The sequence below is a fragment of the Oncorhynchus mykiss genome, chromosome 30 (assembly GCF_013265735.2).
Source record: "Oncorhynchus mykiss isolate Arlee chromosome 30, USDA_OmykA_1.1, whole genome shotgun sequence".
Lineage (NCBI taxonomy): Eukaryota > Metazoa > Chordata > Actinopteri > Salmoniformes > Salmonidae > Oncorhynchus > Oncorhynchus mykiss.
In genome coordinates, this window is record NC_050570.1 from 19037400 (window position 1) to 19052127 (window position 14728).

A 14728-nucleotide genomic window follows, 5' to 3' on the forward strand; every position below is an offset into this window, starting at 1 on the left:
TCTCTTCTCTCCCCTCCCTCTCTTCTCTCCCCCTCCCTCTCTTCTCTCCCCTCCCTCTCTTCTCTCCCCTCCCTCTCTCCTCCTCCCTCTCTTCTCTCCCCTCCCTCTCTCCTCTCCCCCCTCCCTCTCTTCCTCTCCTGGCTGCCACAACAGCAGCCATTACGAGTAGAGGATGTTATTTGAGCTGACATTAGTTGAGATTTGCCCTCTGCTGATATACATCCTGCTGACTCCTCTGCTGCTGATATACATCCTGCTGGCTCCTCTGCTGAAATACATCCTGCTGGCTCCTCTGCTGATATACATCCTGCTGACTCCTCTGCTGCTGATATACATCCTGCTGGCTCCTCTGCTGATATACAGCCTGCTGACTCCTCTGCTGATATACATCCTGCTGGCTCCTCTGCTGCTGATATACATCCTGCTGACTCCTCTGCTGCTGATATACATCCTGCTGGCTCCTCTGCTGAAATACATCCTGCTGGCTCCTCTGCTGATATACATCCTGCTGACTCCTCTGCTGCTGATATACATCCTGCTGGCTCCTCTGCTGATATACAGCCTGCTGACTCCTCTGCTGATATACATCCTGCTGGCTCCTCTGCTGATATAGATCCTGCTGACTCCTCTGCTGCTGATATACATCCTGCTGACTCCTCTGCTGCTGATATACATCCTGCTGACTCCTCTGCTGCTGATATACATCCTGCTGGCTCCTCTGCTGATATAGATCCTGCTGACTCCTCTGCTGCTGATATACATCCTGCTGACTCCTCTGCTGCTGATATACATCCTGCTGGCTCCTCTGCTGATATACAGCCTGCTGACTCCTCTGCTGATATACATCCTGCTGGCTCCTCTGCTGATATAGATCCTGCTGACTCCTCTGCTGCTGATATACATCCTGCTGACTCCTCTGCTGCTGATATACATCCTGCTGACTCCTCTGCTGCTGATATACATCCTGCTGGCTCCTCTGCTGATATACATCCTGCTGACTCCTCTGCTGCTGATATACATCCTGCTGGCTCCTCTGCTGAAATACATCCTGCTGGCTCCTCTGCTGATATACATCCTGCTGACTCCTCTGCTGCTGATATACATCCTGCTGGCTCCTCTGCTGATATACAGCCTGCTGACTCCTCTGCTGATATACATCCTGCTGGCTCCTCTGCTGATATACATCCTGCTGGCTCCTCTGCTGATATATATCCTGCTGGCTCCTCTGCTGATATACATCCTGCTGGCTCCTCTGCTGATATACAGCCTGCTGACTCCTCTGCTGATATACATCTTGCTGACTCCTCTGCTGATATACATCTTGCTGACTCCTCTGCTGATATACATCCTGCTGACTCCTCTGCTGATATACATCCTGCTGGCTCCTCTGCTGATATACATCCTGCTGACTCCTCTGCTGATATACATCCTGCTGGCTCCTCTGCTGATATACATTCTGCTGGCTCCTCTGCTGATATACATCCTGCTGGCTCCTCTGCTGATATACATCCTGCTGGCTCCTCTGCATGGGAGAACTGCATTGATTCCCTATAAGTCTGCTCTGTATACACAGCACACACACTATCTCTCAGGTGATATATAAGATATATTTAAGACACATACACACAATGCAGCTCAGGGGACCTTTTCTCTCCTCCCTTGCATTGTTCAATCTGTTTATTATGCTTTCTCTGCAAACATCTTCAGCCTCATCTAATCCTTCTATTACCAAGCAGCATCCCTCGTTCCTTCTCTTTCTATTGCATCACTCTAATCTCTTCAAAATAACAACATTTTTCTTCCATTTCATCACTCCAATCATTTAACAGCACGTTTTGCCTCTCTAAAAGCAAATGCTTGTGGCAAATAAATGTGCCTAATCCAGAACTGTACCTTCTCCATAAACCCCAACCATCCCCCTCTTTTCAGGGACTTCCCTGTCTATCAGTCAGTCTGTCCGTCTGTCTGTCTGTGTCGGTTTGCCTGTCTCTTTGTCTGTCTGTCTGTGTCTCTGTCTGTGTGTGTGTGTGTGTGTGTGTGTGTGTGTGTCTGTCTGTCTGTCTGTCTGTCTGTCTGTCTGTCTGTCTGTCTGTCTGTCTGTCTGTCTGTCTGTCTGTCTGTCTACCTATCTGTCTGTCTGTCTGTGTCTGTGTGTACCTGTTAGCAGGGGTGGAGAAGACTCCCAGGATGATGTCCCTGCCGTGCATCCTGATGACAGGGCTGGTGGAGTGGAGCAGGTTGAAGTAGAAGTGGGAGTCTCCAGGGACGGAGCAGTTCAGTCTGGCTTTCAGGAAAGAAGTCCACTGCTTCTCCAACACCCTCTGAGAGCCCCCCAGGTCCGCCTTACACACACGCGCCACCCGAGACACCTGTACCTGAACACACATGCACGCAAGTACGTGGAACAGACAGAACAGTCAATGACCTCGCACTGACTACATATTGACTACATACTACAAACTACATATCAATGACCATGTACAGAGTTTTCCACACTGAGACAGTTTAAAGCACACATTAGATTTAGTGGTTGATATATTCATGAGCCCATGGATATATATTTAAGCACTAAGGCCCGAGGAGTGTGGTATATGGCCAATATTCCACGGCTAAGGGCTGTCCTTCCACACGACGCAACGCGGAATGCCATGGTATATTGGCCATATATCACAAACCCCTGAGGTGCCTTATTGCTACTATAAACTGGTTACCAATGTAATTAGAGCAGTAAAAATAACTGTTTTGTCATGCCCGTGTTATACAGTTAGATATACCACGGTTGTCAGCCAATCAGCATTCAGGGCTCAAACCACCCAGTTAATAATCAGTTTTATACCACAATAAACATTCTTCCAAAACGAAGATGAAACCCTTTTTAACAAGTTGGGTGATAAAAAAAAAGTATTTGCAATGCGTACGACCACATTTGACAGATTATTGTTTTAAAATGGTAAATTAATATGTATTATTCCAGGATATGTCAGTGCATTTCAAATGTGTTCTTTGAAATATCTCAACCCACACAACTGTGGTACAGTGTAAGTCTCCACTTACTGGGAGCCCTATAAACATGCAGCACGAAATGCCTGCGCCAGCACATTTCCACCAAATGTGAATAGCTCATTTATTAGATAAAAAGGCTTCTTGTTACTGTCCTATTTTTTCATGAGCACGTATCCCAAATCTGATATGACTGATGCCATTTGGAGCTGTTATGAAAACGCTTCTCCCCTGTCTAATTCAGACGCAAGGTTGTTCGCATAGCCCACTGTTATTATATTAGATATGCAACAGCACAGATACACAGGAACACAGATACACAGAAACACAGATACACAGATAAATGGAAAAAGGTCATCAGAAGCACTAGGCTGGTATTGACATCTGAATAATTACATGAGATGGAACATCCAGGCAGGCAGACACACTACACACAGGGGAGTGTCCAAAGCTTTACCAGTTTGTCTCGTACCTTCTCCAGATAGTTAAACTCCACGGCCATCTCTCTGAAGAAGAAGTAGATGTGAGGACCCCATTCCACTGAACTGACAAAATAGGGCTCTGGAAAAGGAGGGGAGAGGGCCATGTTACACAGCAATAGCTACCGTAAGAGCTATCGGATGCCTCCCTAAATCCCAGCCACAAACACCAGGGTTGTGTTTAGTATGCACCAAATTAGAGAAAATGGATGGAAATAGAGGTGTCAGGGAGGTGGCTCATTTCCGTTGTCAGTTTCAAAACATTCTTGTGTCATGCCTACTGAACCCCATCAGGCATAGCCCACAGGCACAGAGCAGACTAGAGCCCTGGCTCCTCTGACATCAGCAGGGATGTAGTGAATCTGATCCAGATATTGATCCTGATACTAAGTGATGTGGACATAAACACATCGCCTTTAAACAACAACAACAGAGACAATACACACACACACACACACAAATACAAATAAATACGCACACACGCACGCACACAGACACACGCATGCACGCACACACACAATTGTACACACACACACACACAAACAAATACACACAAATAAGTATGTTTAACCGAGGGGCGTACCTCTGAACCATTTGGAGTCGTGTTTGACAGTGCGGAGTGCAGGACTGTCCCCCAGGCTACGGTAGATCACTGCATCTATTGCCAGGAAGTCCGTCACAGTGGCCGTAAACAAATTCCCCTCTGGCAAAAACACACACCAGATCAGTGAGAATGGGAAATCGAGACAGTTACAGCTCAACCTATAAAGAAATTGCAGAGGATAGTTTATATAATGACAGTACAGTACACTAATCAATGCATATGACTGTTGACCAATGAACAATGTATAATTGGATGACAACACACCCCAGACAATGACGAGACAGCCTATAGGGAGGAGGTCAGAGACCTGGCCGTGTGGTGCCAGGACAACAACCTCTCCCTCAACGTGATCAAGACAAAGGAGATGATTGTGGACTACAGGAAAAAGAAGACCGAGCACGCCCCCATTCTCATCGACGAGGCTGCAGTGGAGCAGGTTGAGAGCTTCAAGTTCCTTGGTGTCCACATCACCAACAAACTAACATGGTCCAAGCACACCATGACAGTCGTGAAGAGGGCACGCCAAAACCTATTCTCCCTCAGGAGACTGAAAAGATTTGGCATGGGTCCTCAGATCCTCAAAAGGTTCTACAGCTGCACCATCGAGAGTATCCTGACTGGTTGCATCACTGCCTGGTATGGCAACTGTTCGGCCTCCGACCGCAAGGCACTACAGAGGGTAGTGAGTACGGCCCAGTACATCACTGGGGCCAAGCTTCCTACCTTTCTAGGACCTCTATACCTCTATACGCCAAGTCTAGGTCCAAGAGGCTTCTTAACAGCTTCTACCCCCAAGCCATAAGACTCCTGAACACCTAATCAAATGGCTACTCAGACTATTTGCAATGCCCCCACCGCTGCTATTCTCTGTTGTTATCATCTATGCATAGTCACTTAATAACTTTACCTACATGTACATATTACCTCAACTAATCAGTGCCCCCGCATATTGACTCTGTACCGGTACCCCTCTGTATATAGTCTCGCTATTGTTATTTTACTGCTGCTCTTTAATTACTTGTTACTTTTATTTCTTATTCTTATTCATATATATTTATTTATTAAATTGTATTGTTAGTTAGTTAGGGGCACATAAGTAAGCATTTCACTGTTAGGTCTACAACTGTTGTATTCGGCGCATGTGACTAATACAATTTGATTTGAGATAATTCCAGTTGTCACGGATCCTTCCGGAACTGTCATTACGCACACCAGGTCCCTATTCCCATTTCATTAGTAATTTTATAAGTGTGCCCTTTGTTCACCATTGTCCTGTCGATTATTGTTCCAATGTCCGTTGGTCGTGTGAGTACCTTTGCTGTGTTGTTTTGGCATTCGTGCCGCTTGTATTGTGCAGAAGATTACGGGTCGAGTGCGATTGTGTATTTATTCGAGGTACTCCTCGCTCTTTTGTTTGGGTCTCAACCCTGTGTTTTGTATCGTGTATGTTTTGTCTTGGTCCCCGTGCCTATACATGGCACGCTGTAATTTGGGTAAATAAAAAACCCTATTACGCATTCCTGCGCCTGTCTCCCGACCATTTATACCGACGTGACACCAGTGGTGCAGAGTGGACAAATTCACTCTATTTCTACTCTCCAGTAATGTGTAAAAAAGGCTTCCTATTGTTTCAGCCACTGCCATTGTTGACGTGGTGATGGGAACCTGCTTCAGAATGAGGTATTTCAAGCAATGATAGTGTTTTCTCCTCACCGGCGAACAGAGCCACGTTGGCGTGTTTAGGGTCATAGGGGCAGCGGGCCATGCCACTGACCGTCTCTCCCACCATCTCCAGTGTGTCTCCCTGAAACACACACACACACAGTTCACTATATAGTGTTGCTGGGAAACAAAGAGTGAAGTTTACCGTCACATACAGTAAACATATTTTTGAACTCTGCATAGTTGGGAAGTGGGGAAGGACTAGTAATCAAGCACCCATTGTACTTGTCGCATGTTACAAATAAAATGTTATTTGATTTGACATACATGCCGACAGATTATGGCAATTAGTATATATTATAACATATTCACAGCATTGTTATTCTCCCTCTGCAATCGTGCAAATACTGAAGACAACAACAACAACAGGAACAAATACACACAAACACAACCTTTTGAAATGCATGCAGCTAAACAACCACAGGCGAAATCAAAGTCACACAGACGCCAACGCCGATTGAAAATGAATGAAATAAATGAAACACTGTGGTTGTCATTAAAACCAGCTATAAATAAACCCTAGGTGTGCTAACTAGTCCCAGGAGAAGCCCTGAGACCGTCAGCCCTACACAGGTTCCACTGCTCATTAACAGCCAGAGATAATGGGCCAGGTATAGAGGAGGGAGTCAGTGTGCTGGTATGTTGGAGATGTGACAGACTGAACATAACACTTCTCTGAAAGCCTTTGACACTTAAACTGGATGCCCCTATCCCCCATCTCCTTCCTCCCTCCCTCCTTCACAAGCTTTTTCAACTCGTTAGTCTGATTGGAAGAGTCTGGATGTGGCTGTACAACGGAGCAGGTAGATAAGTAGCTCCGAGGTGTGCTCTTCCAGGACAGAGTGTATGACCGGGGGGGAGCAACTCCAGGTACATGAGCAGTGCAACCACTTAGCGTTTTCCTTCTACTTGCCTGCCTGGGTTTCACCAGAGGCGAAGAAACGAACCAGCCAGACACATCATAAGCACAGCCTCCTCCTTGGTTCCAGCTGACCCTCTCCCAGCCCTCAGCTCTGCACTATGACCATCTGTCTCTGCCGCTCTACAAAAACAACCTCCACAGTTTAAGCGTGGTGCAATAGCTACTGATATCTAGCCGATATCTAGCCTCTCTCTGTCTCTGCCTTAGGTACGAAACAAATGACAGAAAACAAGTTGTAAATTTGTGAGTAAGCAACATGCTTAATCATGTTTGTGAGCGAGCTCCAGATTCCAGAGAAAAGGAATAGTCCATTTATCAACGATGCACCAATCATTAGGCTTGATGCATGGCTGGACTGCTGACAGGTAGAGATGCGCTCAGCTTCCCCAAGCAGCAATGACTGCTGTTTGAGTTTGACAGACAGCGTGTGTGTTCTATAGGTACTCACAGTATAGTTGGCACACAGCGGATTGAAGGCGTTGGTCCCACAGACAAACAGACCTCCTTGTCGACTCAGCAAAACCTTCATGAAGTTCCGACACTCGTCCTGATAGGAGAGAGAGAGAAATGAGGAGGTCCTAATCAGAGTGGATAGTCTGTGACTTATTATCCTACTGCAAGGTGAAATGAGGCTTCTAAATGCATGATGGGAGAAATGATCACATCAGAATGATCAAATCAGAGTGGATAGTCTGTGACTTATTATCCTATTGCTAGGTGAAATGAGGCTTCTAAATGCATGATGGGAGGAATTATCACATCATTAACACTGTCAATCTCCTCATTACTCAGCCCTACAGAGGTTCCCAGTCTGCCGGCCTGTAGCATCAAATACTTTCCATTGGCTCACACCAGCTATTGATTGACAGATGGAAATCCCAGCTAACTTTGTCCTTTCAACCACCACTCACTTTACTGCGGTGGTACAACCCTTATTACCATGATTACCATGTTAACAAGCAGCGCAGCAATCACCAGCAGATCCAATTATTGATAGTTCAACATTTTATTTATGTAATCTGTGTGAGTGTGTGTCAGTGCAGTGAGTTGTATCCCTGTACATCTAAATCCCTACTGGCCTGTACCCCCCTCGCTCCCCTCTCCTGTCCAAGTCAGCGTGGCTCCAACTCCAGCTCCTGGCCCTGTGCCTGGCATCTCAGCCCCTCCACCACGGGGGAGCAGAGCCACTGATGTCATTGGAGGGAAAGGGGGGTGTGGGGATGGGAGAACGGGGAGGGCTATTCCAGATGCTCCAGCCCCAAACAGGGTTCTGTTTATCCACGGTGGAGCAGAGTGGCCCTAGCAGGAGCGGCGGGGGGCAGCAACGTGTGTTGAGTGAGGCGAGGTTAGAATTCCCCACACCGCTGTGGTACTAGACAGGGAGACGTGTGACAGCCACTACTAACTGCATACTAAATCATGAGTGTGTGTGTGTGTGTGTGTGTGTGTGTGTGTGTGTGTGGTGTCACTGCACAGATTCATTGTTCGTGTCAGTGTGATTTGCATGTTTGTTTTTCAGTGGGACTGCGGTCTATAGGCTGAAAGCATAAAGCCAGATGTAACACATTACCTGCTAAAAGACAGAACGAGACACAGCGCCAAAATCTCAGTTAAGATTGTACAATAAATACCATCACATGAAGTGTGGGCTTTTGGCATGGCCCTGCAATGTAAATTGAAATACAGGATGTCTGCCGTTTAAACAACAGGGAATTATATTGTTTGGAAGCCTCTCGTCTCTTGTATCATCATTGTATCACTTTATTCGCTTGAATGGTGTTTCGCTTTAATTCTTTTTTACATTTTATAATCTGCCTCCATATACAGATTTTATTTGTCTCCTGTATTAAACCACACAGCCTCGTCAATCCATCCCCCTGTTTCCCTCCTCTCTCCAATCTCACCATTTCCTATCCCTGGACACACTCCAGACAAAGCACCACCTGTGCTGGCTGGCAGTTCTTTCACGTGACCCACATCCAGACGATCGCAGCTCTACTTCTCACTGTTTGTGTTACACCACTGCATTATTAATACAGAGCAGCCCGGATGAATTGCGCAGTGTGCCGCACATATGAATACAAACATAAACATGTTGGTATTTGTGGTATGGTGTGTGTGTGTGTGTGTGTGTGGGGGGGGGGGGGGGGGGGGGGGGAGCACACACACACACTGAGGTTTCCTTCCACTGCAGACCTCTCTCTGTTGATTTCCAGTCTCTAGCCCATCCCTCAGTCAGTCTCAGACAGACCCAGACCCAGACCTCACTCAGAGGAACAACAACCCTCTGTTACAACAACACATCTGCTCACAACAACCCACCGCAGTCAGAGAGCATTACAAACGAAGACTTCCTCCACCTAGACTAGTGTATCTGGTTTCCATTGATCTAATCCTCCTGATGTTGAAATTGGTTGCACAAATGCACAATTCACCAGGGTGGCGCCCCTTGTTGTAAAGCAACAGTATGTTATTACCTAAGCATAAAGACTCAAGGAACCTCTAAAAGAAACCAACTTCCTTGGACCATGATGTTTTTACTAAACTGAGGAAGAGCTAATGAGCACAGCCGAGTTTAGCCAGGCACAAACGACACACGTCAGCTACGCTGCTCCATCACAGGGTAATATTTAGCAAACAGCTTCTCAGTAAAACCTTAAAAGTTTCCGTAGCATGCTCGATTGAGTCCATCACTGCTGGGATGAGGCAGAGCAGAGGTGTCTTTGCCAAGTGCTCCAGAGCCAGAACTCTTCCCACACTCCAGCAGGCTACTCGTGTCTCTTCCTCTCCTCCTCTTTGCTCTTCTCTCACCTCCCTCTCATTGGGTGAGCCACACTTGACTGCAGGCCTGTCATTTCATGGCAACAGTCTGACTCAGACTTTGACGTAAGGCAGAGTGACTGGTGCACGAGCAGACGGGGGGTGAATGCGGAGGAACAATTAACAGCAGTGCTAAATTAGCACAAATTTGCCAGTACAAAAGCACTTCCTGCCCGCATTCTCTCTTACTCAGCATGCTAGTACTAATCCACATCCCCTCCCGAGCTTGTCTTGTCTCTCGCAGAGACTGTTTGATGCTAATCCTGAGTGAATGCACTACAGGCCAGCATCAACATCTCCCCTGAAGAAGAAGAGGAAGAGGAGGAGGGCGAGATCCCGAGACTAATGAAGACAGCTTTGTGGCAGTAGTGGTTAGGACAACTGACGGGTGACCTGGAGATTGCAGGGTCAGCTCCCTGTCGAGTTCACTGCGGTCTATTCTTGACCAGAACAACCCAAATTACTGCAGTGTGTGGCCTGCTAAGAACTCAGAAACATGTTCACCACAGGGAGGAGGTCAGAGACCTGTTAGTGTGGTGCCAGGATAACAACCTCTCCCTCAACGTGATCAAGACAAAGGAGATGATTGTGGACTACAGGAAAAGGAGGACCGAGCACGTCCCCATTCTCATTGACGGGCTGCAGTGGAGCAGGTTGTCCACCAGCAAACTATCATGGTCCAAACACACCAAGACAGTCGTGAATAACAACGCACAACAACGCCTATTTCCTCTCAGGAGACTGAAACGATTTGGCATGGGTCCTCAAATCCTCGAAAGGTTCTACAGCTGCACCATCAAGAGCATCCTGACTGGTTGCATCACTGCCTGGTATGGCAACTGCTCGGCCTCCGCCCGCAAGGCACTACAGAGGGTAATGAGTACGGCCCAGCATATCACTGGGGCCAAGCTTCCTGCCATCCAGGACCTCTATACCAGGCGGTGTCAGAGGAAGACACTAAAAATATTCAGCCACCCTAGTCAAAGACTGTTCTCTCTGCTACCACACGGCAAGTGGTACCGGAACACCAAGTCTAGGTCCAAAAGGTTTCTTAACAGCTTCTACCCCCAAGGCATAAGACTCCTGAAAAGCTAATCAAATGCCTATTTTTACACTCCTGCTACTCTCTGTTTATTATCCATCCATAGTCACTTTACCTCTACCTACAAGTACATATTACCTCAATTACCTTGACTAACCGGTGCCCCCGCACATTGACTCTGCACTGGTACTGTAACGATTGTCGTTGGTGGAAGAAGGTGAGGACCAAGGTGCAGCGTGGTACGTGTTCGGCATTTTATTAAATATAACTGAACACTAGATAACAAAGTAACAAAAGGCACAACCGAAACAGCTCCGTCAGGTGCAACACACACTACACAGAAAATGACTACCCACAAACACCAGGTGGGAACAGGCTACCTAAGTATGGTTCTCAATCAGAGACAACGATTGCCAGCTGCCTCTGATTGGGAACCATACCAGGTCAAACACATAGAAATAGAAAACATAGAACACAAAACTTAGAATGCCCACCCCAACTCACGCCCTGACCAAACTAAAATAGAGACATAAAAAGGAACTAAGGTCAGGACGTGACTGTATATAGCCTCGCTACTGTTATTTTATTGTTGCGCCTATTTTTCTTTATTTTTTATTTTTTTAAACTTTTTTACTTCAGTGTCTTTTAGTAAATACTTTCTTAACACTTATTTAAAATTGTATTGTTGGTTAAGGGCTTGTAAGTAAGCATTTCACTGTAAGGTTGTTTTATTCTGTTGTATTCGGCGCATGTGAGGTTGTTTTGAGCAGCCGGAGAGCTGCTGTATATAGGGCATCTGCAGAGATACTATATAATAAACATACAATAAGCTGTGGAACCATATCATGGTTAGACTGATCTTGTCTGGTATAGAGGACTGAAATGCAGACCCCCTCTGAGAGTGGGTATCAACAACATATTGATCAAACAATCTCACTAAGTGCTGCACATATCAATGCAAACCTGCTCTTTAAAAAAGTCTATATGGAATTTCTTTGTTTGCATACTGACTGGCCTTGCCCTTGTGCTTGGCATTGAGCCAGACCCAGCTGGGGAGTCTCTCTCTCTGTTTCTGAGTCTAGGCTGCATACAACTGAGACAGTCTCCAGGGTTGGGAGAAAGAGAAGTAGAAAGAAATAAAGAGAGAGAAAGAGGGAGAGAGCGAGAGAAAGAGGGAGGGAACCCATCTGCATTCAGCTGGACAATAAAATGGCTTCTTTAAAGTCCACCAGGAGGACGAAGGATGTTGAATTTCCCACCCAATTATGAGAATATGCCCTTTCTGATCAACCAACCAGAAACATTTAATTACAAAACCAATTAATTTGGTGGCGAATGTATCACATCTGACAAAACCATCCCGGGAGCCGGACAGGACATTTGCAGGAGGCGAAGTGGATAAGTGGATGGTGTGGATGGTGGAGGAAGAGGGTGGAGGGTAGAGAGTGAGTGGAGGACAGGGGCCTAGAGGATAGAGGTGTGTGTTTCTACGTGTACATGTGTCTGTGGGTGAAGGCTAAGGGGATGGTGTGGATGGTGGAGGAGGGTGGCGTGGGTGGAGGGTAGAGAGTGAGTGGAGGACAGGGGCCTAGAGGATAGAGGTGTGTGTTTCTACGTGTACATGTGTCCGTGGGTGAAGGCTAAGGGGATGGTGTGGATGGTGGAGGAGGGTGGTGTGGGTGGAGGGTAAGGGGATGATTATCTCTGCCTCATTCTTGTGTGACTCACTGCATTACCAGAGTCATTAGGGGGAGGATGGCCTTTTATTCTTCTCAGTCAGGCCTGTGGCTCTTTTTAGGGGCAGGCAGGTGGGACTGACTCCCCCCCCTCTCCCCATAACCACTGTTGTCTCATTTTACATTTGAATAACTTAGCAGACGCTCTTATCCAGAGCGACTTACAGGAGCAATTAGGGTTAAGGGCACATTGACAGATCTTTCCCCTAGTCGGCTCTTGAGTTTCGAACCAGCGATCTTTCGGTTGGTTATTGGCCCAATGCTCTTAACCAGTAAGAGCTACCTGCCGCTAGGCTACCTCCTCCACCTTCCGCTCCCTATTCTCCGTTGAGCCTTCGTCTCGGGGTGTCTCACACAGATTTGATGTCAGGTGTTATTTTCAGTGTTAAGTCAGTCTTTTTTCGCTCTCCTACACAGACACCTTTCAATAATGCCCTGGTCGGTTTGTGTGTGGGTTGGTGTGTGAGCTAGGAGAATGTGTGTGGAGTCAGAAGGGAGAGGCACTGATCCGCCCGCTGTGTGTTGGTGGGGGCAAGAGAAGTGCAGAGGAGGGAGAGTGGGTGTGTAAGAGATAGCTGAGGTAGTCATGCGTGGGTTGGGTTGACTGTGGGGACTGTTTCACTGTTCATTCTTCACCACATCTCAGCTCACCTCCTTGGTTTAACCCCCCCCCCCCCTCCATTTTGTGAGGGCACACACCACAACTGGAATGTCCTGCGAGGCAGCCATGTTCATAAAGGGGGTGGGACGGCTGGACCTCTGAAGTGTGTAGTGGTTTAGGTGAACAGGAACACTTGGGGTGGCACATGGTGGTGCCCCCTCCGCTTCGAAGAGCCAGCAGAGTGCCAGTCAAACTTTTGGCACCATGAATGCCCGGCTCCAGGTGGCAAGGTGGGGCCTGTGCCATGTTTCAGTGTGTGTGTGTGTGTGTGTGTGTGTGTGTGTGTGTGTGCGTGTGCGTGCGTGCGCGTGCATGCGTGTTCAACCCTGAAAGTGTGTGCATTCCCCAGCTCACCTCGTGCTTGCCCTTCATCCTGCAGGTCCTGATGTCGTTTTTGTTGGACTCCCATGTTCTCTTCTATAACAGACAGACATTGGCATTCCAACCGTGTCAGTTACGCTGGTTAGACTGTACTGTAAGATGTTAATGAGGCGTGTGCACGGAGAGGGCCTCACCTTACTGTAGAACATCTCCTCTCCCGCCACATTGTCCAGCTCCACGCGGAAAAGGTCATCTCTGACAGACAAAGAGCACGGCAGTCAGCCAACAGCAAGACAAAGCTAGCTAAGTCTTAGACAAGCACTCAACTGTATTCCACATGCTCTCACACATAGCAGCAGTAGAAATACTCCACTATCCTATGGACAATTCTGGACATGCCACAGAATAATGGTTGGAGAAGTTTAAATGTTTGAATCTTCTTTGTCTGTTCATGCACTGTAGGCTATGAAATCTGTTGGCTATAACTATGTAACAATTTACAATATATCTGAATAAAACAGATTGGGATTCAGCTCTGTATAATGGGACACATTTCAGGGTATGGTTGATAAATACACATTTTGAATTGCATAATGGACATTTTTGAATTGCATAATGTTTTTCCCCTTGGTTTACTTTGGTCTCATTTGAGTTCACTTGCAGTAAAGTTGGTTTGCTGGGAGGCCTGAATTGTCTCACTTGGGAAGAAATTGAATTAATGGATGATTTAATCAGGAAGTTTGCCTGCATTCATAAACCACCCCCACACAGACAGCACACAATGCTATTGGTCCCATCATATAATACCATGCATTCATGCTACTCACTGCTAATACGTTCATAATTCTTATATATTTTATTTTATATTTTTGTATTTAATCTTTATTTAACTAGGCAAGTCAGTTAAGAACACATTTTTATTTACAATGACCGCCTACCCCGGTCAAACCCTGACCCGGGCAACGATGGGCCAATTGTGTGCCGCAACGATGGGCCAATTGACTCCAAATCACGGCCGGTTGTGATACAACCTGGAATCAAACCAGGGTCTGTAGTGACACCTCCAGCACTGAGATGCAGTGCCTTAGACCGCTGCGCCACTCGGGAGCCCCCTTGCCGTGGCTGTGAAAGGGCCTTTAGAATCTGAGTTAGGGTAGGAGCCTTAAGGAAGATGCTAACAGCTGATGTTGCATATTGATCAAGGCCCTGTATCTCTGGTGAATAAGCTGGAGAAGCTCTGCTTGTGCCAACCTCCTTTCAGACACCAGGCTTTGAATGTTCTAATCTGTAAATCTGCCAAAACTATGTTATTGCAGCAGTATCGATCTTATCTCCTAGATCTGCCTTCCATCTGTTCTGCCTTACTCCTCAGCAGAAGGCAGGTTCTCTGTGTGTGCGCGTGCTCGTGCGCGTGCACCTGC

At 46.8% G+C, this 14728-nt stretch overlaps 1 protein-coding gene across 4 annotated transcripts in view; it reads right to left on the minus strand.

Annotated features, from left to right (window-relative positions):
* LOC110522756 (semaphorin-6B) overlaps positions 1-14728 on the minus strand; it is a 142306-nt gene that overhangs the window by 50333 nt on the left and 77245 nt on the right. For 3 of the 4 annotated variants that reach the window (XM_036968405.1, XM_036968407.1, XM_036968408.1), the window contains 7 exons: positions 13502-13562; positions 13341-13403; positions 7176-7274; positions 5797-5887; positions 4063-4182; positions 3473-3561; positions 2158-2375 (listed from right to left, as the gene is read on the minus strand). In XM_036968405.1, the coding sequence (XP_036824300.1) occupies positions 2158-2375; positions 3473-3561; positions 4063-4182; positions 5797-5887; positions 7176-7274; positions 13341-13403; positions 13502-13562 (741 nt within the window). The remainder of the gene's footprint in view (positions 1-2157; positions 2376-3472; positions 3562-4062; positions 4183-5796; positions 5888-7175; positions 7275-13340; positions 13404-13501; positions 13563-14728) is intronic. The other variant, XM_036968406.1, reaches the window with a different exon arrangement.